General features: G+C 39.9%; 2 protein-coding genes and 2 long non-coding RNA genes across 4 annotated transcripts; 3 read left to right on the top strand and 1 right to left on the bottom strand.

The window, feature by feature from the left end:
* Window positions 1-1,990: 1,990 nt before the first annotated feature.
* On the top strand, window positions 1,991-2,901 carry LOC114460745 (uncharacterized). Its single transcript, XR_003673730.1, has 3 exons — window positions 1,991-2,174; window positions 2,309-2,445; window positions 2,529-2,901. It is a non-coding gene; the product is annotated as an uncharacterized LOC114460745 (long non-coding RNA).
* Window positions 2,902-3,750: 849 nt separating this feature from the next.
* On the top strand, window positions 3,751-4,196 carry LOC114460730 (uncharacterized). Its single transcript, XR_003673729.1, has 3 exons — window positions 3,751-3,801; window positions 3,880-3,975; window positions 4,064-4,196. It is a non-coding gene; the product is annotated as an uncharacterized LOC114460730 (long non-coding RNA).
* Window positions 4,197-4,441: 245 nt separating this feature from the next.
* Window positions 4,442-6,603, top strand: LOC114460734 (uncharacterized). Its single transcript, XM_028442642.1, has 5 exons — window positions 4,442-4,614; window positions 4,705-4,874; window positions 5,140-5,306; window positions 5,650-5,693; window positions 6,394-6,603. The coding sequence occupies exons 1-5, from the start codon at window positions 4,442-4,444 to the stop codon at window positions 6,536-6,538; spliced, it is 699 nt and encodes a 232-aa protein (XP_028298443.1). The 3' UTR covers window positions 6,539-6,603.
* A 1,975-nt stretch (window positions 6,604-8,578) lies between these two features.
* LOC114460733 (uncharacterized) lies at window positions 8,579-20,887 on the bottom strand. Its single transcript, XM_028442641.1, has 7 exons — window positions 20,672-20,887; window positions 12,758-12,879; window positions 11,798-11,869; window positions 10,299-10,446; window positions 10,058-10,152; window positions 9,065-9,255; window positions 8,579-8,915 (listed from the first exon to the last, which is right to left on the bottom strand). The coding sequence occupies exons 1-7, from the start codon at window positions 20,885-20,887 to the stop codon at window positions 8,752-8,754; spliced, it is 1,008 nt and encodes a 335-aa protein (XP_028298442.1). The 3' UTR covers window positions 8,579-8,751.
* Window positions 20,888-27,391: the final 6,504 nt, after the last annotated feature.

Below are 27,391 nucleotides of genomic sequence, written 5' to 3'. Positions count from 1 at the left end.
ATGCTGTGTTTAGTTGTTATGCTGCAAAGAAGTGAAACAAACTGCAGCAGAGCTAAAGTCAGCATCACATGTGAACATTTTTAAATCAAAGTTAAAAGAACTTTTTTTCTCTACTGCGTATGATTGAGAGAAATTTATGGTCATGTTGATGACGTAATGTGTTTGTTGATGATTTTACTGATGATTTTAATGTTCTTATTGATTTTTAAGCTGTTGAATGTTTTCTGTTGCACTTTTTGATCATGTAAAGCACATTGAGTTGCCTGGTGTATGAAATGTTCTGTACAAATACATTTGCATTGAGATGATGTAAATGAGAAAAACTGATACCTGTAGCTGATCAACAAGAGTGATGGCCTGCTGAGGGCTACTGGTGTCTGTAGAGGAGGATCCATCTTCTGTGTGGTCCAGGACTTCCCTCACCAACTTAGCCCGAGACTCAAAGGGTAAAGGGGCCTGGGGGCTGAGGGACCCCTCCCTGAGTGGGCGTTGTCTCTTTGGAGGCTTGTTTTGGTCTGGGAATTTAACCCTGCACTTTACCTTAGAGTAGTCCGGTGTCGGAAAGCAAAGACGTTCTTTCCTGGAAACTTTATGATGAGGAGTCCTGAGCTCAGCTGTGGGGGTTTCTGGGGTGTTCTCTGCCAGCTGCTCCATGTTTGGGTTCTAGAAGTTTCCCACGATAATTAAATATGTCAATAAATGTACTATATAATAATCACTGGATTGTGAGAAATCAGTGATAAAAGTTGACAATATTCGAAAATCACTTCGGTCTCAAACGTTGCAAATGTTTATGGACGTTCTTTCTGACGAACGTCCAAAGAGACAACGCCCGCTCAGGGAGGGACCCCTCCCTGAGCGGGCGTTGTCTCTTTGGAGGCTTGTTTTGGTCTGGGAATTTAACCCTGCACTTTACCTTTCAGTAATCCGGTGTCGGAAAGCTCAAAGGTGCTTTGTTTTGGTGCTTTGGAGGCTTGTATCGGTCTGGGAATTTAACCCTGGACTTTACCTTCGATGCTCGCACACGTCGTCGCCGCAGCCGTGCAAAGCCACCGTAGACTGTAGACTATTCCGACAGCTCATTGGTGGAGCGTCTACAGTTACTGATCGCCCATTGGTCCAGTGTCTACAGCTGGTCTCGTGGTCCTGTTTCCGGCCTCTCATTGGTCGAGATTCTACAGTTGTCCTGTGTTCCTGGTCGCTCATTGGTCAGGATCCCACTCGTCAAAGGTGTTGACATATAGGCGTATCGGGTACCTGAGGCGGACATTTAAGATAAGTTGTTTTTGTCACTTTTTTCTATTAAGCTTCATGTTTCTATCGTGGAGTTTAAGTAAGTGACTGCAAGTAGCCAATAGAAAAGCCTATATATATATTTTTTTTCTATTTCTACAGTTTGTCTATTTTTTCTGTATCACAATCAGCTTTTTGGTGCACATTGAATGGATGGGTTATGGTAATAAACATGCTTGTACAGATAGCTTGTGTGTGAGGTAATAACATGCATGTATTCAAATGAATTGTATAGTTATAACATTTATGTATACACATGGATTGTGTGCAAGGTTATAACATGTACATGTTTATTTACATTATGTACAGCACAAAGACATGATGGTATGAACATGTGAAAAACTATGCCTGACAAATGTGAAAAATGTAGTCTGTAATTCTTGGTGTGTATTAATATTATTGCTGCTAGTGTTGTTTATCATTTATTAATGGTGTTGTTTTTCATTTGTTTCTCACTTTATCGTTCATTTGTTGTTGAGTTTACCTCACATCCATGTTGTTCTGCGTGGGTGTGTATTATTATTATTATTATTATTATTATTAATATTACTAGTGTTGTCTTAATTTACTATTATTATTATTATTCTCTTAATTTCTTTTCTTTATATGCTGCTCTTTGACTTTCTAATTGCTCTACTGGGATGATTATGATTCTGAATCTGAAAATCATTTGAAAGTTTAATGTTTTTCAGCTTCCGTTAAGAGACCAGGGTTGGATCCACTGTTGTCTGTCCTGTGCATTCTGGACACAAGTGTGCCACACGACAGGCAGCAGTGTATACTGAAACCAACAAAGGAGACTAAGACATGCCAGTCATTGAGACCGTCTGATTCAAACAAGGACACTCGACTGAGGGATCCCAATACAGCTTGTGAGGAAGGTCATACCTTTGCATTACTATCACACAAGCCCTGACACATATCCATAAAGTTATGTTTCCACCTGACCATGCGCTGTGCACTAGAAGTTCCTGCCTACGTACAGTATTAACCAATCTATTGTCTAACATTTCAGCCAAAAAAAAGATGCCAGATTTTCACACCAACACCATCAGAGAAGCAGTATCTGGGGCAGCACATAATCCCATTTGGGAAATATTGTGGCAAAACTATTAAGTGTCTGGTAGAAAATGACGTGGGATACGTTAAATTGTAAGTGTTTTTCACTAAAGAGAATCAAATACTTGGTATACTTTGTTTTTCTTGAATTAATTGTCATGTTCTGTATGCTGTAGTCTAGTAGACCGTCACATAAAAGAGAGCCAGGAACCAGGCGGGAGAGGACAAAATAATGATTGGGTGAAGGATTACCTGCTCCAATTTGTTAAATGAATCCCCCAAGTCTCCTGTCACCTGGAGGTGAATGTGGACAGAGCCATTTATGGCCAGGGTCGCTTCAAGTCCTTCACCTTTCAGGAAATGTGGCAGTGGTACAGCCTCCACAAGTGCCTTCAAGCTGACCCTCAAGCTGGAAGTGATCATGAGAGGAAGATGTCCCAGGAGGCTTTCTGCTCTGTGCGTCAGTGGCTGGTGATGAAGGAGGACGACATCAGCACAAAGACCATGAAGCGCTTCAGGTTGTACATCGTCAACAAAGAGAAAAAAGAGAAAGAGGTAGGTTAAGGTGACGTAACTAATAAGCAGAGTGCCTTTTATAAGATAAGATTTAAGACTATACTTAATCAGAATCAAAATCAGCTTCATTGTGCTCACACACACACACACACACACACACAAGTAATTTACATCAGTAAACCATGCTCTCTATGAACAAAGGTATGACATTACATATCAACATTAAACACAAAACAAGCAAAGACCAAAATGTACAAGACTAAATGATATAATAGTACAGTGGTGAGTAGTGCAAAAGATGCTGAAGTAACTTGGTAATAAAGATGTTTGACATATAGGATGATTTACACGAGGTAGAGTTTTACAGTATTTACATTGAAGGTGTGCATAAATTGATCATTTTGATTAAATAATATATACAGTCTATATTCATACATACACACACTGAGCCAGGTCTGACACTGTGACTGTTTAGTGTAACAAACTGTACTTTACAGAAATCTCTCCAGAAAGTGACTCCGGCTGCAGCAACAGCATCATCACAGAAAGTGGCACCTCCTGCAGTTACAGCTTCCTCCAGCTCCTCAGTCTCCAAAGCTGACGACTCTTGGACAGATGATGCTTTGCTGGTTGAAGCTCTCGCTACTTATGAAAGTAAATCCTTTTTTTATTGATTGATGTTTTAAAATGTGTGTAGAATTTCAAATATAATATAAATGAAACTGTACATCTGTTTGGAAAAACACAACCTAAAAAAACATTTGAAGATGGTTGAAGCTCATATTTTTTAATTACTGCCTGGATATGGATTAGTGGCTTCATAATCTTGTCCCTCATTTTCTTCCAGCTGCTGTTGAGAAAGAGGCTCAGCCAGACTGTCTACAGACCGCTCAACCAGACCCCTCAAAGAGAGACCCCATTTCACCATCACCAGTAAGGACATAGTTCATAGATCAATCACACCAATCCTATCAACATACATGTTTATACTAATACTCTAATCTTTTGAAGGCACCTCTTTCAGCTCCTGGTGGTGAAGTGACAGTTGCAGATTCAGAGCCAAGTGAAGGCACTGTGTCCCCTGCAACACAAGTTGCTCAATCTGAAGTAATACATTACAGTACAATACAATACAGTTTAATGTAAGCACAGCTCTGTTTGGTTCATGAAGGTTTTTTCTTTGTTAAAACACCAGGTGTCATTTGAGGGCTGGCATAAAATGTGGGAGTCTGACCTCCATGGGCTTCCCAGTGCAGACATCAAGTGGCTGAAAGAGGATTCAGGGCTTTTCCAGAAGATAATGTCTTACGAGGACACACATGGAAAGGTCAGGAAAAGGATGGTCCTCAAGGATGATAGGATGTGGTTTCATCCCCCTGAGAGTCCCGGAGTGGTGGAGGGTGGAGTGCCCTCAGCAGACTGCTTTTTTCGCAGCCGTTTGTTCTTTTGGAGACCTGTCGGTGTGTGGGGTTACAGCCTTCGCTGTCCCAGGACGGATTGCCCTGCACAAGGTGACAGCAAGGCTTTTCTTTACCGCTGTGGCTATTCTAAAACAGTGAGACATATCTGTGAGATGTCTGGCTGGTACTCTATGCTGACAGAGGTCCTGGCCTGTAATGAATGCCGGAAAGCTGCCAAGGAGTCAGCAACACTTTCTATTGGTCGCTTTTTGGCATGGGATGCAGCCATTATCAAACAGCTCAGTCCAGCTCATCAAGCCATGTTCCCAGCAGTTTTAACACGGATGTAAGTGTCTAATTTATTTCCAAATACTTTGAATTCACATAAAAACAACAAAACAGCATACAATCACATGATTGTGTGCTGTCATCTCAGGCGCGCGGTGGACAAGCAGATCATTCGGTTAATGAGGGATCGCACTGCGAACAACACCATGGCCAAGGTCTGGAGGCAGGTCCAGGAGAGCCACTGTGAGGATTACCTGCACAGAAAAGACCTCTACACCACCCTCCTTAGCCAGCTCAACAAACCTGGTGGGATCATAAGTAAGTCATATTAGACATACAAACAAATATAGATTTTTCACCTGCTGTCCTTAGTCAGGTGAAAATAAATACAACAGGAGGCCATAATGTAACATGAATGTGCGACCTCTGCTGGATCTCTGAAAACACTACAAGTGAGCAGGAGAGAATAAATGAATACTTACTTTAGTGACATACTGCTACAGTTTAGTCTAAAGAAACAATGTTTATATATTTGTATGTCTCTGTATCTGTGTGTAATATTAACATCCACCTCTGCCTCCAGGAACACTCAGCCATCAGTTTCAGCGTCCACCAACAAGAAGGGAACTGCCGTCACCTAAGCTGCTGAGGAAAGCCTTCCTCATTTCTGAAGTAGAGAACATCGAGGACTACCGCACTCAGATCATGTCCACTTTTGGCAAAGTCCTCAAATATGACTCCACCAGGAAGGTAACTTTGACACAGTAACATGTTTTATTTAAATGTTTTAGTGTCAGGAAAAACCTAATTGAGATTAAGAATCTACTGTACAAGAGTGTCCTGGCCAAGACAGGCAGAAGCAGCACGCTTCAACAAAGTAACAGATTATTGTAAAACACAGATCAAAATATCAATGATCACAGAGTAAAAAGTCATTACTCAAAACATCTACAACCTTGTGCATCTTCCTCCTACACCATCAATGTACTTTTAAAATTATTTAAAAGCAGATAAGCCTTGAAACTAATTTTCCCCATTCCAAGACACACTTTGGGGACAGATAGCAATAATGCATTTTTTGTCTATGTCGCAGAGCAAAGACTGTGGCTTACAGCACTTTTTACACCAACAAATTCCGTAAGTATGAGAAAAGCAGTTTAATTTATCCTTATAGATATATAAAAAAATGTCTCAATGTGCTTGTAGGAGCTGTACAGAGTTTGGTTGTTTCTCACCTGTTTATAAATGAGGTTCATGCATGTGAATGGGTATTGTGCATGCACTCAGAGTATTCACGCTTCTGCATCATGTTGATTGGGTGTGGCACTGTGGGAGTAGTTTCTATTAGTACGTGCGCTCACCTGGGGGTGTTTTTTGTTTGGCTTGCATCATGCTGGTTGAGTGAGCTTGGGAGAGCTACTTTCTGTTGACTGCATCATCCTGTAATCCATCAAAAATCTGTAAGGCAACCAATGCATGCTACTACAGTAAGTGCCTATGTCTCCAACGCCATCTGGAACAATAAACCTCTCAACTCTGTGCAATTGTTTGGCGTGCGTGTCATCACTGTTATATCCCTCCTTGCTTAGCCTACCGTGGTGTGGAAAAACTGGCTTTTGGTCCATATGCCACAACAGTTCTTCATATAATATAATAATAAATACTGGGATACAAAACAATATTGTCATTATGAAAATAATTGTAGAAAAAAGATTATTACAGAAAGATTTTGTTTAATTGTAAAAAAGGAAGCTTTAAAACATACATCTGATCATTTTATTTTTCTTATGCTATATTCTACACTAACTTGTTGACTCCCTTTTTTTTTTATCAACAGATCTGCAAGAAACTCGCTGGCGAGGGAAAGGGCACTGCGGACTGGTGCACCAACGTGGCCAATGAACTCGGTCAGATCCTCATGTCGGTCCTCACTTGCGAAGAGTCTCTGGACAAAATCAGGCCGATGGCTGACGGTCTCATGACCAGGTACAAGCGAGCAGGGGAAGCACCTCCTGAGTTGATGTATGTGGACCGCGGCTGCTGTCGTGTGCATGGTGTGTCGTCCCTGGAGCAGCTCTTCAGAGAGTGGGCCGAGTGTGGAATGATGGTCCGGCTGGACATCTTCCACTGGATCAAAAGGTTTGATGCTGCAATACGGACGGATCACCATGCAAAGTATGCACTCTTTAAGTCTGCCCTCTCTGCTGGGGTGTTCTCATATATTAAAGATGACATGGCATTGCTCATCCAAGCCATACGTGCAGGGCATCCTACAAAGTTTGATCATCTGACTGATGCTCAGGTCATTGACTGGCACGTGGGCAAATATGATCTCATACATTTTGTCAGGAGGATCACAGTTGGAGCCCAAGAGACCTTTGTGCGTGTCATTGACATCCTGAAGGGAGCGGCTGGGATGGACGAGAACCAAGTCCATCTGTTCAAAGATCCATCAGCCATCGACCTGAGAGGAACACAACACAGTCTGTTATTGGTTTAGATCAGTGGTTCTCAAACCCTTTGTCCCACTTCAACATTTAACTTAGAAAACTATTTAAAAACATCTATAGATCATAATGATTGATAACACACATTTTAAACAATCTCACTTTGTAAAGACGTGAAATAAACAGTATTTAGTGGATCATGACCACATTTTCATATTTAGAATTTCTGGCAAACCCATAGACATTTTTTTCTGGAATAAGTTTCTGATCATGTTTAAGCTCATATATATATATATATATATATATATATATATATATATTTTAGTTGAACTAGATTTATATTTCACAAAGTGAAAGTATAGAAATACAGTTGTTTAAGATTTGAGAAACACCGCTTTAGAAAAAAGATTTGTGTTTCACAGCCATTTATTCAGAGCATCACATGCAGCCTGAGACGTTTGGAGTAAAGTAGAAACATCACAGGAAAGTCACTGCACACTTTATTTATTCATTTATTTATTTATTTATTTATTAATCTTCTGAGCGTCTCATTGTGTGCAGGGTGGGGAACATCCAGATCATCAGCCACTATTATTTTAATCTAAATGTGAGGGAGGGACTTGTAAACAAACCTTTTTCTACAGCAACAGTAAACAAAATACTCCAAAAACACACAAAATTAAAATGAAATAAATAAATAAATAAATAAATACACAAAATGACTCATTACAAATAAAAAACAAACATAAATACAGAGGAACTCCAAAAAAGATAGAAAATTACAGAAAAATATACAAAAGATCAACAACAATTTACAAAATTGTTCCAAAAACAAACTCAACAACTACAAAAATAACAAAACGCAGCGATCCACAAAACTGATCGTATCTGATCTGAGGGTCACATGATCTACAGTCATTAGAATAACAACCAATCAGATAGTGTGTTTTTGTTTTTTGCATATTTGGAGTCATTTTTTTAATGGTTTGTGTGTCTGTTGTGTTTGTGAAGTCATAACATCATTCTGTGTATTTCTGGATTAATTATTTATTGTTTTGTTACATTTTTTGTTCCTTTGTGTATTTTTCCAATCCATTTCTGTGTTTTTCATATTATTTTGAGTCTTTTTGTTGTTTTGTGTGTTTGTGGAGTTATTTTGTATATTGTGTGTGTGTGTGTGTACTTACAGTTTTTGAGGTGGACACCCTGGCAGAAACTGGCGTAGAAAAAGAGCACGGTTGTGTTGGCTCTTCACTGGTCTGACCCGATGAGGGGTGGAGTCTCTGCAACAGTCTGCCAATCATAAAGCAGGTTAGGAGTTCCATTCAGTGAGTGCTCAGTCAGAAGAAAGTGTGTGTGTGTGAATATCTTTTGAACAATTTCAGCCCATTTTTGCTTATTTTTATCATTTTTCTGTAACTTCACCAAACTCACCATATTTTAACCTATTTTCATCACTTTTTCTTTCCATATTTTTGCTCCTTTTAATTTATATTTGCTACATTACTCCCATTTCTGACACTTCTACATCACATTTTAATGTCTTTTCTACACATTTTTTCCACTTTCCAGACATGTTCAGCACTTATAAACCCTTTCTACCACTTTTACACCTAATGTTTATATGTTGACCCATTATTGTCACTTTTAACCTCTTTTCACCAGATTTCATGATGATTTTTGCCATGTTCATCATAACCAGTGTCTCTCCTGGTTTCCTTTCCCTGATGTGAATGTGAGGAAGCTGTTTAGTTGATATAAATCAGAGACGTTTCTCTCACTGAGAACTCTGAACTGGTTGAATAAAGAAGGTTCTCACGGTGCTGTGGCGTCCGGCTGCTCCTCTCCACTGCTGCTGAGGTCTGAGTGGATCTGGACATCAGAGCAGGAGGCTGAACATTGGATCTCATCCCTGGAATCAGACACAAGTGCACATAACTTACAGTAGGGGCCCAAGAAGAGGGTTAGTACCCAGGGCCCAAAGTGTGGTGCTACGGCCCAGATGTAGCGTAGGAACGGGTGATAAATGAGGGTCGTTAAAGGGGAAATGACTGTTCTTACTGCTGCTGATGCTGCTGATGCTGCTGCATGTGACACGCTGCGGTGACGAGCAGTAGAGGCTGCGGCTCCTCCCACTTTTCTCCTGCTGAGCCGTTCTGGCGTTTGTGGGCGGGTGAAAAACAGACGGAGGATTCCTGGAGCTTTCCTCAGCAGAGATGGACTCAATGGAATCACAGCGGAACAATCGGACACTGGAGGACAAAACCATGACTCAGCAATCACAGGAAGTCCAAAACAACACCATATCCACATTAAAAGACTGCTTTTATTTTGAAGGGGACTTATTTATTTATTACTAATTCCTCCATAGATTTTAATAAGAAAATAAACAGGTTTTTTAATAAGAGAGGGGGAAAAATATTGATTCATGTATATATCACAATTTTATTTTGTGTAAAGATAATAAATATCAATATATTTATTTATTTTTTTCTAACCCTACATGCAGTGTCGTTTATGTTCCCGTGGTCTGTAAAAAAATGTCTCAGTGAGTTTCAATAATTGTTATTATTGAACTGTATAGAAGTGGATTAAGGCCAACTTTGATGAAGAGAATAATTATTTAAACTTTATTAGCAAACCTTTGACTTTTATCACCATGTTGTATTTTGAGTTCGTTTTTGAAATTTCAAATTGAATTTCATCTTTTCAACTTTAATTTCGTTTTTTCAACTTTAATGTTGATTTGCCCAAAATTATTTTCATCATCAAATTTGGCCCTAATCTGCTTCCGTAGAATCACAATAAATCAGAACCCTGATATTTATTGAATTGGTACCAAAGGATGGTGATAATATCAAATCCCTAATTTCTTTACTTATTTCTTCTTTTGATTTTGTATTTTTTTGTTTTATTTATTTCAATGTAAGGATTGTGGACAAAAGGATGTAGTCAGCTTTAGATTGAAAGCAGTCCTTTCAAAGTAAAAGAGAATATCTCTCCATGTTTTCATCACGTAATAATAATAAAATACATGTATGTTGCTGGTCTCACCTCTCTGTCGCCATCTGGTGGACAGGAGTAGGGGGGAGGGGGCTGCTCTCTGATCTAATGAAGCTAGTGTCTAGTTCTGGAGAGACGATCCCGTCCTGAGGGCGGAGCCAACACATGTTACAGTCACATTTAGACTTCCAATGGATAAGAAATGTTGCTTTTTCATTAACGTTGGGTTCATGACTGATAAACACCTGAGAAGAACACGCTCATTCAGACACATTTTTTAATGCTGACTCACTTGCGATTGAACTTTGGAGCTCCTCCTCTCTCCAGGTATGATCCTCCTCCTCCTGCTACTGCTGCTGCTACTGCTACTGGTTCTGGTTCTGGTGGTGGTCCTGGTGGTGCTGGGTACAGGACCAGGGAAGCAGCTGGACTGACTGCTTCTAAAAGACAAATATCAAACATGTGAGACTGGAATCACAGGCGTAACTATTGATGGTGCACCAGGTTCCAGGCACCGTAATGCTGCGTTTACACCAGACATTTACATTTTCTGTATTTGATTTGATCTATTACATACTATGTCGTTCACCTGTTCTCTTTCATAGATTTTGGATAGTTGACAAAAACACATTTGTGAAAAATGTGGCGTTAAGTTGCAAATAATAAATAAAACAGTACAGACGCTTTAAGATTTTATAGAAGGAAGTTTTCACTTGCTGTGCCTATGTGTGTCCAAGCGTGTGTGTGCATGTACTTGTGTTTAGGGTGGGGGCACAAAAAAAAAAAAAATTGCACTGGGTCCTATCACCATGATGTTACATCACTGACTGGAATCAAAACATCCGATTCCTTTCCTGCTTTGACTCTGGTCCTCGAGGGTTGCAGTCCTGCTTGCTTTTGTGAATCCCTGCTCTAACACACCTGAGCCGATCATTACACTCAGGTGGGAGTTATTATTTAACACGTGCAGAACTGCTGCCCTCCAGGATCAGAGTCTAACCAAAGCTTTGCTGCAGCTTGCCTCATTGCTAACGTGCTAACAGCTGGAAACTGTGGGAATGAAGACAATCAGCTCATTAAATATGTGTGTTAGAATCTGTCATCATGGGACAATCAAACGCATCATAAACAATAGTTTATTGTTGGTCAGACGTGGGCAACTCATGGCCACAGAATCATTTTATATGGTCCCCCAAAAAAAATCTAAAAACACACAAGAAATTACTATAAAATATACAAAAAAACAATAAAATTAGACTAAATGATGTAAAAAAACACACAATTTAAAAAACACACAAAAAATTACTATAAACATACAAAATAAAAACAAAATTAAACAAAATGACAGAAAAATAGACAACATTTTTCAAAAAAACCCCAAAAATTATTATAAATATACAAAATAACAACAAAAATAGACAAAATGACAGAAAAATAAACACAAATATTCCAAAAACACACAAAATAAAAACAGAAATTTACAATTTGATTCTAAAGAACCAACAAAAAGACACAAATTGACTCCAAAAACACATAAAACTAGAACAATAAAACACAAAATGACAAGAAAGACAAACAAAACAACAAAAAAAATACATAAAACTATTCCAAAAACACATAAAGTCACAACAATAATACACAAAACGACAACAAAAACGCAGAAACCCTTTGTTGTTTCCTGTTAATGCTCTGATTGCTCATTATTCTAAATGCTGACATGAATGTTGATTCTGTGACCCCCCCCCCCAATTTATCTGGTGCTATATTGATAAATGTTGGGGAGGATGGTACCTGTGGGGGGGTTCGTGGAGTGGACGAGCACACGGGCTGAACAGGGAAGGAGGGGGGCGGAGTCTCACAGAGCTGCTCCTGATACTTCTTCAGCTTCCTCATGAGATACACAGAGTAGTAGATCTGTGCCTTCAATGTCCTGAAAACCACCAGGAAACAAACGAGAAGCAGGTTAAAACAGGAAACAAATGGGAAGCAGGTTAGAACCACCAGGAAACAAACAGGAAACAGGTTAAAACCACCAGGAAACAAACAGGAAACAGGTTAAAACCACCAGGAAACAAAAGAGAAAAAGATTAAAACAGGAAACAAATGGGAAGCAGGTTAGAACCACCAGGAAACAAACAGGAAACAGGTTAAACCCACCAAGAAACAAACAGGAAACAGGTTAAAACCACCAGGAAACAAACAGGAAACAGGTTAGAACCACCAGGAAACAGGTTAAAACCACCAGGAAACAAACAGGAAACAGGTTAAAACAGGAAACAAATGGGAAGCAGGTTAGAACCACCAGGAAACAAACGAGAAGCAGGTTAAAACAGGAAACAAATGGGAAGCAGGTTAGAACCACCAGGAAACAAACAGGAGGGAGGTTAAAACCACCAGGAAACAAACGGGAAACAGGTTAAAACCACCAGGAAACAAACAGGAAACGGGTTAAAACCACCAGGAAACAAACAGGAAACACGTTAAAACCAGCAGGAAACAAACAGGAAACAGGTTAGAACCACCAGGAAACAAACGAGAAGCAGGTTAAAACAGGAAACAAATGGGAAGCAGGTTAGAACCACCAGGAAACAAACAGGAAACAGGTTAAAACCACCAGGAAACAAACAGGAAACAGGTTAAAACCACCAGGAAACAAACAGGAAACAGGTTAAAGCCACCAGGAAACAAACAGGAAACGGGTTAAAACCACCAAGACGGCACAGTGTTCATATTTTAAAGGTCACTTTTTACCGTGTGGGGTCAAGACAACCCAGGTCTGCTCTGTGCTGCTTCTTCAGGCGGCGTAACTCCTTCTTCGTCAGGAGGAAACTTTTTACCAACGAGTCCAAAGTTTCACTGAGGTGACACAAACCCTGTTGATGACATCATCACAAACGGCCTTACAGTTACTCATTATGTTGACTATCTTATAATTTTGACTGATGTGTATGTGTTGATTGAACTTGGGTTTTGTAAGTCATCGGTAGTGATGTGTCTCAGTAATTCCCTGCGTGAATGTGAATTCAGTGGCTATTCTAGCGTGCAAATCCATAAAGCAAAATGGTTGCAAAACAAACCAAACAGACATAATTTTGAAAATGAAATATATCTATATTTTAATACCATAAAATATGTAACAAACAAAAAAGCTGTGAAACTAAATAATGTTATATATACACATATATGTCTGAACAATGTTAATGTTTCCCTCTCAACCCTTTATCGTTATTTATTTATCTCTATTAATTTAATTATGTTTCCTTTCGCTCTTACGGACTCTCTCTTTTTTTCTATGTTTTTATTTTTTCTCATATATGTCATTAAATCTATTTGCCTGGCTCTGATAACCACATGAATGCCTGTCTGTATCTGTACGTGTTTGCAGCTCGGTCACACAAGTGCAGCAATATTCACAGTGTTTAAATGATTATTCCCATGCTTCAACCTTACCTTGGTTTAAGGAAGACATTTTAACTAAAAAGTCACAGCAAATCGATTTTGGCACAAAAAAATGCATTCCAAAATATACAATTTTTTTGATAATAAACAAGAAGGGACTACTTCCACCGGCGCAACGAGACTATTTCAAACAATGGCCTGTTCATGGAGGCGGAGCAATACAACACCTGGCTTTTCTTCTGGAGGGAAACTGATAGTGTTTCAGAGTAGAGCAAAGTGAGTTTAATAATCTATTTATTTTAATTATTGGACTATTTTTCCATTAATCGTAGTTGCTGTAACGTAAAAACAGTAACTATGTAAGTTGTGCTTATTGATAGCCTGGAAAAGCTTAATTTGTCGCATTGATGAGCAGTGTTTGGAATAACGGCGTTTAAAGTAACGGCGTTAGTTTTTCAGTAACGGGGTAATCTCACTAATTAATTTTTACGCCGTTATCGTTACTGAACGTTAAATGCGGTGCGTCACATGCATTGATTAAATAAAATGTTATCCGAAAGCATCCCCGGCTTCTGACTCGACTGTTGTGAGGAGGTGGGTTCAAAACAAGGTGAGCGATTATGATTGGCTTAGGCTGCGTCATGTTTCATGGTAGCCAATCAGAGCCAGTGTTTTTACACATGTGCCAGCAAGAGGAGGCGGGTTAAAAACAAGGTGAGTGATTATGATTGGCTAAGGCGACGTGCCAGCACACGACACACACACACACAGCAGATTGGATGACGCAGCAGAGATGGTGACCGTGGAGCAGTCTGATGAGAAGATGACATTTTTAAGGTGACGATACAAACACTACTTTAAATTAATTGTGGTCAAAGGCAAGAACGTGTATGTGAAGTGTTCATTATATCCAGGAGTGAAGACTTTGTCCACGTCTGTTGTAAGCAACTCAAATTTAATGAAGCACCTCACGATACACGCATCTAAAAAATGTGAATTCTTTGACACAGAGCAACTTTTTTTTTTTTTTTTTTTTTCAATAGTAACGCAAATAGTTACTTTCCTTGGTAATGAGTTACTTTTATTATAGAGTAATTTAGTTACTAACGCAGTTACTTTTTTGAACAAGTAGTGAGTAACTATAACTAATCCCTTTTTTAAAGTAACGTTCCCAACACCGTTGATGGGGTAACGTTAACACCCATCCACACCTGCTATGGTGGACAAATTTAATCCACCACCTTTGTTAAAACGTGTAAAATGTTAAATATATATGACTAACTGGTGTAGTGTATAAATGTGACCGTAATATTCGTTTTTACATGTGCCATTAAGGTTTTTCACTATGTAATACATTGTAAGTTAAAGTCACTGTTATTTCCTGTTCGGAACGTGTCTAAGTAAGTTTTTATGTTTTGTCCTAACCCTGTTGCCGTAGTAGTTGAAAATCGCCATCTTGAAAAGCCTACGGCCTACTAGTTTCTAAGATAAGATAAGGCTTGAAAAAACATATTTTTGTGACTATGTTTAAGTGTACCGTTTGATAACACTCTTAAGACTGTTGTTTTGTGAAAGCTAAACAAACGGTGTGTTATATAAATCACAGCCAATCGCGGTAAATGTTAGCATTAGCATATACATACATTTTCCCATAGACATTAGCATCAAGCTAGCGGACTTTTTATATGGTGGCATTTTCCGTTGATGAAAATACTAATATGTAGTTGTATTTTCAGTTTACAGTGTTTCCTGACTAAAGACTAAGCGGATCTTCTGAATCTGAGTTTTCTAGGGCCCTGTTGTTTATCTACCCAGCTGTGGTGGCGGGGGCAGAATACATTAAATACATTTTAATTATTGTTGTTTGCAAAATCAATATATCCCTATTTGCAAGTGCAACCATTTTCACCTTTGGAAAGATTCAACAACTTAAGTTTAGGAAATAAATATATAAGTACTTTGTCTTCATTATTTTAAACAAGCAATATTTTTTTTGTTTTTTCTATTCACAGAAATCAACAAGTGTCCAGCGCATGAAGTGGAAATGTAAGTTTTGTGCATTCTCCTCTAATGTGCAAGGAAGAATACTCCAACATTATAAAGAGGATCGCAGACATCATCAGAGGTGTTCAGGCCTTGTCTGTATTCATGAAGACTGTTTGAACACATTTCAAACCCAAGTGGAACTTAAAATCCATTTGAGAGCACATGTAAAAAAAAAAAAAAGATCACAAAATTCTGACCAAGTTATGCTGTGATTTGTGTACATACTCACAGCCAAGTAGTATTAACAAATACTTTGCTCATTTCAAGACTAATTTGAGGAACAAGGATACAGTTAAATGTCCATTTTTTGTTGTCTATCTGCTTCAGTTAATCACAGAGTTGTCACCAAAGACCTGCTGGAGACCTTTCTGGGTGGACTCGATGCCTTGGTGCCCAGTCTCCTACAACTGTACAAAGCAGCTGCTGCATCGGGCAGGAAGTTGGCCCTGAGCAAGATTCTGGATTGTCTTAAAAGGAGGTAAGTACTGTGTAGATAAATATTTCCTAACAAAGAGTACTAAGATTAGGATTCTAGTTTGTGTGTTGTATTCACCTACTATTACTTGCTTTTGTAGGACACAAACCAAAACCAAAGAACAGCTGCCATACTTGGTCTCCCTCACTACCTTTCAGATGATTCCTCCAAGGTCGTCAAGATTTGTGATGTAAGACACTGCAGTCACACAGTTTATAGTACACTCTTTAGATTTGGTTTTAAATGTGGCTAAGGCACATTTATCATGTTCATGAGTGTTATTATCATATCAAAAGCAATAATAATTTTACATAAGAATCACTCGATAATAATTTGTGTACCCTTTGTTCTTTGCTTATTCAGTTTTAAAACCAAATCAACATAACAGATAAACAGATTATTTAGTTTTACTGACTTAAAACCAAAACAGAAACGCATTACAAACCAAGCAAGCAGCATTTTTCTGTTTTAAAATGTAATCTTTTTTTTGGGGTATTTCGATATTTATGGGGAACCTAAGACAAGAACTTCATGTTTTAAGATCACCACACAGAGAGGACCGACAGACAGATATTCACTCTGCTGAACATTTTTTTTTTTAAAACGTCTAATCTGAGTCAATGTCATTCACTACCTGTCAGAGCTGTGCGCTGGCCTCTCCTACAGGTGATCAGCTGACCTCTGAGTAACAGTCTAACACCTCAACGCTTTCAGCCCAGTCATCATTAGCAACCACACACGCTCCAACAGAATGATCACCGCGACCAACCGACCGGTGTGGTGCCCATGTGTTTGTGTCGCAGGGTGATCGTACCAGGAGGCGGCGGGTTTGGCGATGTATTAGGAAATGGGATTCACTTATAGAGGCTTTTATACCAAAGCGCTTTCCACTGAGTCACATTTACCTGTTACACATTCACAGCCTGTTTTATGATCAGATGGAGACAAAGACATTAAGCCTGATGTGCGTTTATCAGTATATTGCAGCATTTTCCGTCTCTTCCTTCATCAACTTCCCACTTCTTAACACACCCTCAGTTAAGAATTCAGCGGACTGTGTGTCTATATTAACGTTTATTTTTTTCCAGTATCTTCACTGTTGAATAATTTCTGTCTCACACTTCTGTTGGTCTAATAATGTTTAAAAAATATATTTTATTTCTTGTGTGGTGGTGAGAGCGCAGCCTTTTCTTGTCAAGCTGAGGGGAATCCCCGGTGCTGATCTAATTTAAATATGATTTGCATATGTAAATATGTGCCCTCCCATCCTCGCTGATTCAGATGTTCAAAAGATTGGTGCGTGGATCCAGTCCTACGAACCGATTTAAAAAATCTGAATTTTTACGAGTGTACGCCTGTCTCTGGATTGAGGACCGTGGTCCAGGACCTAGGTCCTCATGTACAAAGACTTGCATATAAAATGGCGTGAAAAAAGCGTACGTCTCAATCCAGAGACAGGAGTACGCTCATAAAAATTCAGATGTTTAAATCTGAGTACGACTGGATCCACGCACCTATCGTTTGAACATCTGAATCAGCGTGGATGTGAGCACACGTGTCCCCTCCCTGTTCATGCCCACATTTACATATGTAAATCATATTGAAATGAGATCATCACTGGGATTCCCCTCGGCGTCATCAGACAAAGCTGCGCTCTCACCACCAGTAACAAAAAAGTTTTTAAATGTTTTAAAACATTAGACCGACAGTGTCTGTGTGTTAAGAGGTGGAAAACGAATTAAGAGGGAAAATGCTGCTACTACTAATAATAATTGCAAAATATGACGTTCTCATCGCACACATCAGGCCTAATGTTTGTATCTGTTTCCATCTCATCATCATACAGGCTGTGGATGGATGTGTAACAGGTAAATGTGACTCAGTGGAAATTGTTATGATATTAAAGCCTCTATAATTTAAGTCCTTTTCGCAATACGTCAATTGCCAACCCTCCAACCGGTACGATCCTGCCCACGACACACTAACAGGCATGCACCCACCGGACCTGTCGGTCACAGTTTGTTGGAGTGTGTGCGAGGCTGCTAATGATGGCTGGACTGAAAGCGTTAGTGTTCAGATGTGTCTGTTACTCAGAGAATGTCTGATCACCTGCAGGAGATCCCAGCTCACAAAGCTTCAAGTGAGTTGTGTTTGACAGGTAGTGAACAACATTGACTCAGATTACACAAAGAAAAAGAAAAAAACAAACTATGACTTACTAGAAATGTGTAAATGATACAGGACAACAGAGCTCAGAGGTTCATGTGTGAAACATCAACTGTGTAGAAACGTACATACGCCACCTCAGGACTTGACATGAAAGACCGCATATTTCCACGCTCACTCCACTATCTGAACATCAGGATTTTGCCGTGGACTTTGACATATGCACATTTTTGGGCGTGCATACCTTTTGTATATGAGGCCCCTGGGGAAGGAAACCAGGAGCAGTGGAGTTAAACGCTTGCTCTAATTTCCCTGTAAATACCCAAATATCACACAAACGGATTTTTTTTTTTTTTTTTTTTTTTTAAAAAAAACGCTGGTTTGGTTTTTAAAAAAGTTAAAAAAAAATTACGTTTGTTTGTTCTGATTTGGTTTTAAAATGGAATAACCAAAGAAAAGAAGGGTACGCAGATTAATAATGTAATTTTCATCATAATGCTCATTCATTTCAAATCCAATCTTCAGGTTCATGGCGAAACCCTCGACGTGATAATGGCAGGGATGGAAGTTGGACTGCTGATTGGACATGAAGGCCCTCTGCCAGGTGCATTTCCTGTGGAAGTCTTTAATGTGGCTATGGCAGCAGAGGAAACGATCATCCTACATGACATCAGAGATGTGCCTACTGGCTTTGCCATGCTACTGGGAGCCTTCTACTGCCTTAATCTTGAGCACCCTGCGAAATATGAGGTACACCTTTGAGTTCCTTCAGAAAGTCATCATGAGCACAGTCCATGGACTAAGAAATAAACCACTTAAATATTGTCTCAATATTTATCATTTGTCTTTATATTGAGGTTTTAATGAAGCTGCTACCTGTTTGGGTTATTGTACAACCCAAAGTTTGATGTTTTACAAATGAATGTATTTTTGGACAAATGCAAGTATTCTGTGTTCTATCATGTACCATATGTTATAACAAATAAGAAATTTAAATCCTCTTAACTTGAAATAGGAAGGTGTATAAACTTTTTAAAACTCAAAACTGTAAGTTGTAATAATGCTAAGGAAAGTCCTTGTATTGGTGAAGTATATATTTTTGTTTTAACTCGCATTATTAATTTAAAACAAGTAATTAACAGTTTTGTTATACAGATAATGTGTAATGATTTTTTGTTTTAACTCAAATTATTAAGTTGAGACAAGTGATAAAATGTTATATCAACTTTGACAACTTCTAAAACAAAGTCGTGTCAGCTACAACAATGTAGTACAATCAACTTTTTAAACTTTAATTTCAGAGTTGAAACAAAGATAAACCTCAAGTTTAGTTAACATGTGTTTTTAAGGCAGCAGGTGAACTTCCATTTGCAAGTTTAACTGACATGAAATGTCTTACATTGTAGCTGATAGAAGAGAGTGATGGCCTGCTGAGGGCTACTGATGTCTGAAGAGGAGGATCCATCTGCTGTGTGCTCCAAGACTTTCCTCACCAAGTCAGCAGGAGATTCAAAGGGTAAAGGGGCCTGGGGGCTGAGGAACCCCTCCCTAAGCGGGCGTTGTCTCTTTGGAGGCTTGTACTCGCCTTTGAGGAATTGAACCCTGCACTTCACCTTCGAGTAATCTGGTGTTGGAACTAGGGTGGCCATTTCCATAACACCAAAAAGGAGGACACTTTTCAAAACTCAACAAAGCTCGGATAAAAACTAAAAAATATCAAAATGATCACATAGTATAACTTTGTTGTACTCACCAAAGATGTGAAGGTCTACTTTTTATTTTTCTGGCTGCTTCCAAGAGTTTTTTGTTTGAGAGAAATTTTCTGTACATGTCTGTGCACTCCAACATGAAGTTGACACAAATTTGCAATTCTGCCTTGAGAAAAACTGATACCTGTAGCTGATCGACGAGAGTGATAGCCTGCTGAGGGCTACTGATGTCTGAAGAGGAGCACCCATCTGCTGTGTGCTCCAAGACTTTCCTCACCAAGTTAGCAGGAGATTCAATGGGTAAAGGGGGCTGAGGGACCCCTCCCTGAGCGGGCGTTGTCTCTTTGGAGGCTTGTATTGGTCTGGGAATTTAACCCTGCACTATACCTTCGAGTAATCCGGTGTCGGAAAACTCAAAGGTGCTTTGTTTTTGGGCTCTGGAGGCTTGTACTGGCCTCTGGGGAATTGAACCCTGGGCTTTACCTTAGAGTAGTCCGGTGTGGGAAAGCTAAGACGTGCTTTCCTGGAAACTTTATGATGATGATGAGGAGTCCTGAGCTCAGCTGTGGGGGTCTCTGGGGTGTTCTCTGCCAGCTGCTCCATGCTTGGGTTCTCCAAGTTTCCCACGATTATTAAATATGTCAAATGTACTATATAATAATCACTGGATTGTGAGAAATCAGTGAATTAGTGATAAAAGTTGACAATTTTCGAAAATCACTTTAGTCTCAAACGTTGCAAATGTTTATGTACGTTCTTTCTGACGAACGTCCAAAGAGACAACGCCCGCTCAGGGAGGGACCCCTCCCTGAGCGGGCGTTGTCTTTTTGGAGGCTTGTATTGGTCTGGGAATTTAACCCTGCACTTTACCTTCGAGTAATCCGGTGTCGGAAAACTCAAAGGTGCTTTGTTTTTGGGCTCTGGAGGCTTGTACTGGCCTCTGGGGAATTGAACCCTGGGCTTTACCTTAGAGTAGTCCGGTGTGGGAAAGCTAAGACGTGCTTTCCTGGAAACTTTATGATGATGAGGAGGAGTCCTGAGCTCAGCTGTGGGGGTCTCTGGGGTGTTCTCTGCCAGCTGCTCCATGCTTGGGTTCTCCAAGTTTCCCACGATCATTAAATATGTCAATAAATGTACTATATAATAATCACTGGATTGTGAGAAATCAGTGAATTAGTGATAAAAGTTGACAATATTCGAAAATCACTTTGGTCTCAAACGTTGCAAATGTTTATGGACGTTCTTTCTGACGAACGTCCAAAGAGACAACGCCCGCTCAAGGAGGGACCCCTGTATTGGTCTGGGAATTTAACCCTGCACTTTACCTTCGAGTAATCCGGTGTCGGAAAACTCAAAGGTGCTTTGTTTTTGGGCTCTGGGGAATTTAACCCTGGGCTCCACCTTAGAGTAGTCAGGTGTTGGAAAGCTAAGACGTGCTTTCCTTTGGGTCTTTGGAGGCTTGTAGCGGCCTTTGGGGAATTGAACCCTGGACTTTACCTTAGAGTAGTCAGGTGTTGGAAAGCTCAGAGGTGCTTTCCTTGAAATTTTATGATGAGGAGTCCTGAGCTCAGCTGTGGGGGTCTCTGCCAGCTGCTCCATGCTTGGGTTCTCCAAGTTTACACAATTATTAAATATTTTAATAAATGTACTCTATAATAATCACTGGATTGTGTAAAATCAGTGAATTAGTGATAAAAGCTGTTATGGATTTGAATTATCTGCATTAAAATGAACTGAAAGTGATCTTAGTAATGGAGAATATAAAGTTTATTGCAATAGCAGCTGTTTTGTACAGATGCCTTTGTGGAAAATAAATGAAGATACAATTGTGCAACATTTGGTCTCTAACTTTTTAAGTTTATGCATGAGATGTTTTACTTGTATTTGAGAACAATTTCAATCAAGTAACTTTCAGTATTTGATATTTCAGTCGTCTTTACACCTCCGGTGAGAATCTCGTTAATTACCAAAAAAAAAAGGGATTTATGGATAGGATTAAACAAGTATGTAGTTCTACTTCGGTAATATAAATTGTAAACTGAAATGTGAATATATCTTGAGAATCTTCATGTTTTCGTTGTTATGATATTCTGTTTTCATGTTTGAAATAAAAACATAAATAAAAAAATCTAAATCTAAAAAATTTATTTGTTATATTCAATATTTCGAATATTAAAAAACTTGTCTGCACATACTGTCAAAGGTCAACACTACAAGAAGTGCAATCACTATGAGAGCAATGCATGTTTTGTTTTTGCAATAAAATAAATTGATTTATTTTACTGCTTAATTGTGACCATCACCAGCCCTCCCTAAGGAAGGGTAAGAAATCTTTTATTATAGGGAGGATATAAAAAGGGAGAGCAGTGTTACACCTAAGTGGAGGGGGAGGGGAAAGGGAGCAGGGAGGAGAGCCTCAAGGTAGGAAATAGAAAGGGTGAGGAAGAATAGATTGTTTTACAGTGAGGGTGAGATGTGAAGTTGTAGAATATATTGTGCTTATTATGTTGTGTAATCAAGCCACTATAGTGACAAGTGTGAAGCTTAGCTATAATGGTGGTGGCTGTGGACAGGGGGAATGAGTGAGTGGTAGTACCTAAAGCAGGTATTTGGGATTAACGTGTCTAAAGTTAAGCCCAGTATGAGTTTTAGCCCAAATCCCAAGGCGTGCCAGTGCATCGTATACCAGTATATGTGCAAGAACCGTTACCGCAAACCCAGGAACTGCCCCGGGCCCGCAGATGCAGCCAGGCCGGCAGAAAGAGTGGGGGCCGAGCAACCCCCCAGAGATCCTAGGCCGAGAGGGAGCCACACACATCCGAGGAAGCCCCAAGTTGCGGAGCACCTAGTGCATCCTGCCAGCATCCCCCACCCACCCACCCACATCCAAGCACACAACCCCCGAGGGGAGGGTCCAGAGAGCCCTCAGCAGAGGAGCCAAGGCCCACGCCCAGCACATGGCCAGAGCCGCGCCAAACGGGCAGCCAGCGGGCACTCGCCAGCGGGCCCAGAGCCAGCAGGGACCCGGAACGGGAGCAGCACCAAGAGCAGCGCCCCCAGGGACAGCGACCACGCCCATAGTCGCCGAGGGCACCAAGTGGATGCTACATGTTGCCCCGTCGGCCCCCAGGCACACCGACCAGGCACCCCAGAGAGCGCCAGATTGCCTTTCCTTGATGCCACCCACGCGATGAACCCCAGAAAGCTCCCCCCACCCAAGGGCCCAGCCACACTGCAGAGCCCGGCTCACAGGGCGCCGCACCCACAGGCATGGTAGGGCACGGCCCGCACCACCCTCCCCGGAAGACACCCGCCAGGACCGGCCCGGCCCGCCGGACCCCAAGGGCACCACCACAGGGAACCCCCAAGGGCGAGCCCCCGGGCCAAACCCCCGTGAGGGGCAAACCCCCCCCCACCCTAGCCCACGAACAGGCCAGAACCCAAAATGTATCCTATAAGACACTGGCAGCCAATGAAGTTCTTTTAGAACAGGAGATATGAGTCCTCCTATTAGTACGGGTCAGAATTCTCACTGCAGAGTTTTGTACTAGTTGCAGACGTGACAGCTCCTTCTTGTTCAGACATGTGAATAAACTATTACAATAACCTAAACGTGAAAACACAAAAGCATGAATGATGAGCTCCAAATCATTCTGTGACACCATTTTCCTGAGTTTAGATATTTTCCTTAGTTGAAAGAAGCAGTTCCTCATCAGATGTTCACAGTGCTGCACTAATATAGGTCTTTGTCAAAGATAACGCCTAAGTTTCTAAGGCTTGGTTTAGCAGACTGGCCTACGTCACCCAAGTACTGTTTAAACCCTGGAATTGAGTCATCGGGGCAATAATCAGTGTTTTTGTTTTGTCTGCATTAAGCTGCAGAGAGTTGTCGCTGAGTCATCGTTTTATTTCCACTAAACAATGGAGTAAAGAGTTTAGCTTCTGCATCTCAGATGGCTTAAAGGAGCAGTAAAGCTGGATGTCATCAGCAAATACGTGGTAAGAAACATCAATGAACCTTTGGACGATCTTTCTCAAGGGGGTCAAATACAACAAAAAAAAGACAGGACCCAAAACGGAGCCTTGAGGGACTCCACACAACAAATCCGCTGACTCAGACCTCATTTGGTTAGCTGTCACACTAAAGCTATGCCCAGATAAATAAGAGAAGAACCACTGTAGAACTGACCCTGTCAGTCCTACTTGATCCCTCAATCTTCTCAGCAGGACCTGATGGTCAACGGTGTAGAAGGCTGAGGACAGATCCAAGAGAACCAGAACAGTGCATTTTCCAGAATCAGCAGACATCATGACATCACTGGACACTTTCAGTAAGGACGTTTCCGTAGAGTGTTTTTTACAGAAATCAAACTGAAACGTCTCATGGACGTTACTTTGATCCAGTAAAAATGTCAGCTGGTCACAGACCACCTTCTCAAAGATCTTAGACAGGAACGGGAGTTTAGAAAAAGGCCTGAAACTATTGCAGTCCGTGGGGTATAAAGCTGCTTTTCTAAGTAGTGGCTCCACTATGGCATGTTTGAAAACATTTAGAAACACACCAGTAGACAGAGAGAGGTTAACCATTTTGGTAACACCAGGGCCAATTACCTCAAACACTTTTTGAAAGAGCCTACAAGGAAGGACGTCAGATGAACAAGAGGAGGGCTTCATCTTAGTCACCAGAGCAGAAATATTGGCAAATGTCACGGTCCTAAATGAGGACCACAAGCTGGAGACAGGCTCAGAGACAGCAGAGGTACCACACGGTCCTTAATATCTTCATTTTATCACTAAAACATCCACAAAATAAACAGGGGTAACTGGAGCAGCAGGACATACGAGAGACTTTATCGTGTCAAACAACACTTTGGGATTTTTCTTGTTCAGTGTTACCAGTTGATGGATATAAACAGATCTGGTGTTCACAACCATTTCATTGTGAGATGACACAAGATCCCTGAGAAAAAGCCTGTGAACCTCAAGGTTTGTGGATTTCCACAAACGTTCAGTCTTTTGACACAGACTTAAGAATTAGGATATCTTCATTAATCCATGGGAACGCTTCTTTTTGTGTAGATAGATTGGATTTAACAGGAGTCACCTGATCCAAAATAGTTACACACCATTAACTACCATGAACCACCATTAATCACCATCAACCTCAATTAATGAGCAATAATCACCATTAACCACCAATAACAAATGATCCCCTTATAGGACGAGGTAACGGACTTAAATTAAATTAAACTAAATTAAAATATAACAAAATTCAGTGAATAAAAAGAAAAAAAAGAACCAAATACTTAAATGATGAATAAACACAAAAGTGTAAAAACACTGGCCATGGTGGAAATTCAAATGAGTCATGAATCAGATCAATTCAGTGACTCAGATCTATAAAATAAATGGGGGGGAGGGGTTAGCTCCTACCTTGGGCCACTTAGGGTTGATGAGTCGAGTTTGATGGCGTCATTGAGGGCGGGGCTATAGCGGCCCACTCTGATGTAGGCTGCTGAGCGATTGCTGTACAGGATGTAGTTGTGGGGGTCAGCACCTCACTGTAGAGCTGGATAGCCAATGAAAAGTCCCCCTGCTGGCACGCCTGGTTACTGCGACGCACACGCTCCACAAACTGTGATTTACTCAGAGAGGAAGAACTCTGAGGGGGGGGGGGCGGATCCAACACCTTCACCTCAGAGGATGGAGACATGATGGAGGAGGAAGGAGGGATGATGGAGGATCATTTGTGCTGGTGGAGCGAGAACCAATCAGGGAGAACTGTCAGAAAACAAGAAGAAAAACACAGATTAAAGTCAAACATTGATCCTGTTCTGGTGTCATGTGACCATTAGTGCTCTGTGTGTTACGTTGTTACACAATGTGTATGTGTTACACTCCTCCTATTCAGCCCTAGAGAGCCTCTGTCCTGCCTGTTTTAGATCAAGAGGCCCAGGGGTCACTGCAGCCATCCAATAAGTACACAAAACCACAGAAAAATACACACAACTACTCACAGTTACACATACACACAGAAATATAAGAAAAACGGAGAAAACAACGACAAAAGGTGAGAAAAAAACACAAAATGACACATTAAACTACAACAAAAACACAAAATGAAAAAGGAGATAGACAAAAAGCCACCAAAAACACACAAAATGACAAAAAAGTACACAAAACAGTAAAAATACACAAAGGGACTAGAAAAATATCTCAAAAACACACAAGACTGTTCAAAATATTCACATAAATAAATGCAAAACAAACAAAATGACAACAAAAGCAAAACGCCTTTAAAAAAAATGAAAATGACAGAAAAGTACAAAAAAAAAAAAGAGTAAAAACACAACGAAAAGACACAAAATTAAGCAGAAAACTGCAAATACACAGAAAAAATATACTAAATGAAAAAGGAGTTACACAAAATGTCTCATAACACACACACAAAATGTTAGAAAAGTACACAAAACAGTAAAAATACACAAAAAGATGGCAAAAATAAGTAATGTATACTTTATTAATCACAGAGGGCTGCCAACTGCAGGTTCCCAGGAACCATGATCAACATCCCACAGTGATGACATAAAATACATCAAAATGTGTTAAAAACATGACAAAAAAATACACAAAACAAACCAGTAAAACTACACAAAAGGATGACAAAAATACAAGATAATACTCAAAAAACTCACAAGACGGCTACAAATATACACAGAAATATTTAAAAAAGCAATAAAATGACTTCAAATACACAAAACATCATCACAAAACACACAAAAGGAAAACATTAGAAAACAAGTCTTTTGTTGTTTCCTGTCAATGCTCTGATTGGTCATTAATCTAAACTAGTACAGTGCCCGTCAGAAGTATGCATTCATGTGGGAGCTTAAGTTGAGTTAATTATGTCCAAATGAGTATGTGTTTGAAGGTTGGATGTACAAAGAGGTGTACATACTCTGTACTCTGTAGTGTTATAAAGGGGTTTATTTGCGGGTGCAAAATAAAACAGCGTGTGCAATTTCCCTGGTTTAATTCTATGAGACATGAACATGATAAATGTGTTTGTTGTTTTTTTTTAACTCACTTTTATATTTTGTTGTTTGGTGAATTTTTCTGTAATGTCCGTTTTTTTTTTTGTCATTTTGTGTGGTTTTTTTAATCTTTCAATTGTCTTTTTGTGCACTTTTAGTATAAATATTGTTTCGTTTTTTGTTTTATTTTACTCATTTAGTATATTTTTATTATAAATAAATAAATACCTTGTGTATGTGTTCCCGGGAAATGTTTGAGACGCTGATAACCAAACTCCATAGACATTGTAGTGCCAATCAGAAAAAAAAACAAAACTGCGCAAAACAAAACGTAAAGCTCCAAACTACATGAGTGAGTAAGTAAATTAAATTATTATCTACTATTCGGCTGTCTTTTAAAAAAAAAAAAAAATCATTGTTTTCCTTTGAACCGAGTGGTCAGAGCTTAGCTTCCATGTACGGCACCACAGACAATCTGCAGTTTTCCAGATGGAGAATTGAACGGGTTGGGAAAGTTGTCTGTAAAAGACTCACCAGTGGCTGATGGTTTCAGCAC

Source organism: Gouania willdenowi, unplaced genomic scaffold, assembly GCF_900634775.1.
Source record: "Gouania willdenowi unplaced genomic scaffold, fGouWil2.1 scaffold_62_arrow_ctg1, whole genome shotgun sequence".
In the NCBI taxonomy this organism is placed as follows: domain Eukaryota; kingdom Metazoa; phylum Chordata; class Actinopteri; order Blenniiformes; family Gobiesocidae; genus Gouania; species Gouania willdenowi.
This window is presented reverse-complemented; position numbering and strand designations above follow the sequence as displayed.

Excerpts from the sequence above, each read along its gene's own strand:
- LOC114460734 (XM_028442642.1), top strand. The coding sequence starts at position 4,442 with ATGTCTGGCTGGTACTCTATGCTGACAGAGGTCCTGGCCTGTAATGAA. Across the intron at positions 4,615-4,704 it reads CCAGCAGTTTTAACACGGAT|GCGCGCGGTGGACAAGCAGA; the intron begins GTAAGTGTCTAA and ends CTGTCATCTCAG. Across the intron at positions 4,875-5,139 it reads CAAACCTGGTGGGATCATAA|GAACACTCAGCCATCAGTTT; the intron begins GTAAGTCATATT and ends CTCTGCCTCCAG.
- LOC114460733 (XM_028442641.1), bottom strand. The coding sequence starts at position 20,887 with ATGGAGCAGCTGGCAGAGAACACCCCAGAGACCCCCACAGCTGAGCTC. Across the intron at positions 10,447-11,797 it reads CTCCACGAACCCCCCCACAG|AAGCAGTCAGTCCAGCTGCT; the intron begins GTACCATCCTCC and ends TTTGTCTTTTAG. Across the intron at positions 9,256-10,057 it reads CACCAGATGGCGACAGAGAG|TGTCCGATTGTTCCGCTGTG; the intron begins GTGAGACCAGCA and ends TTTGTCCTCCAG.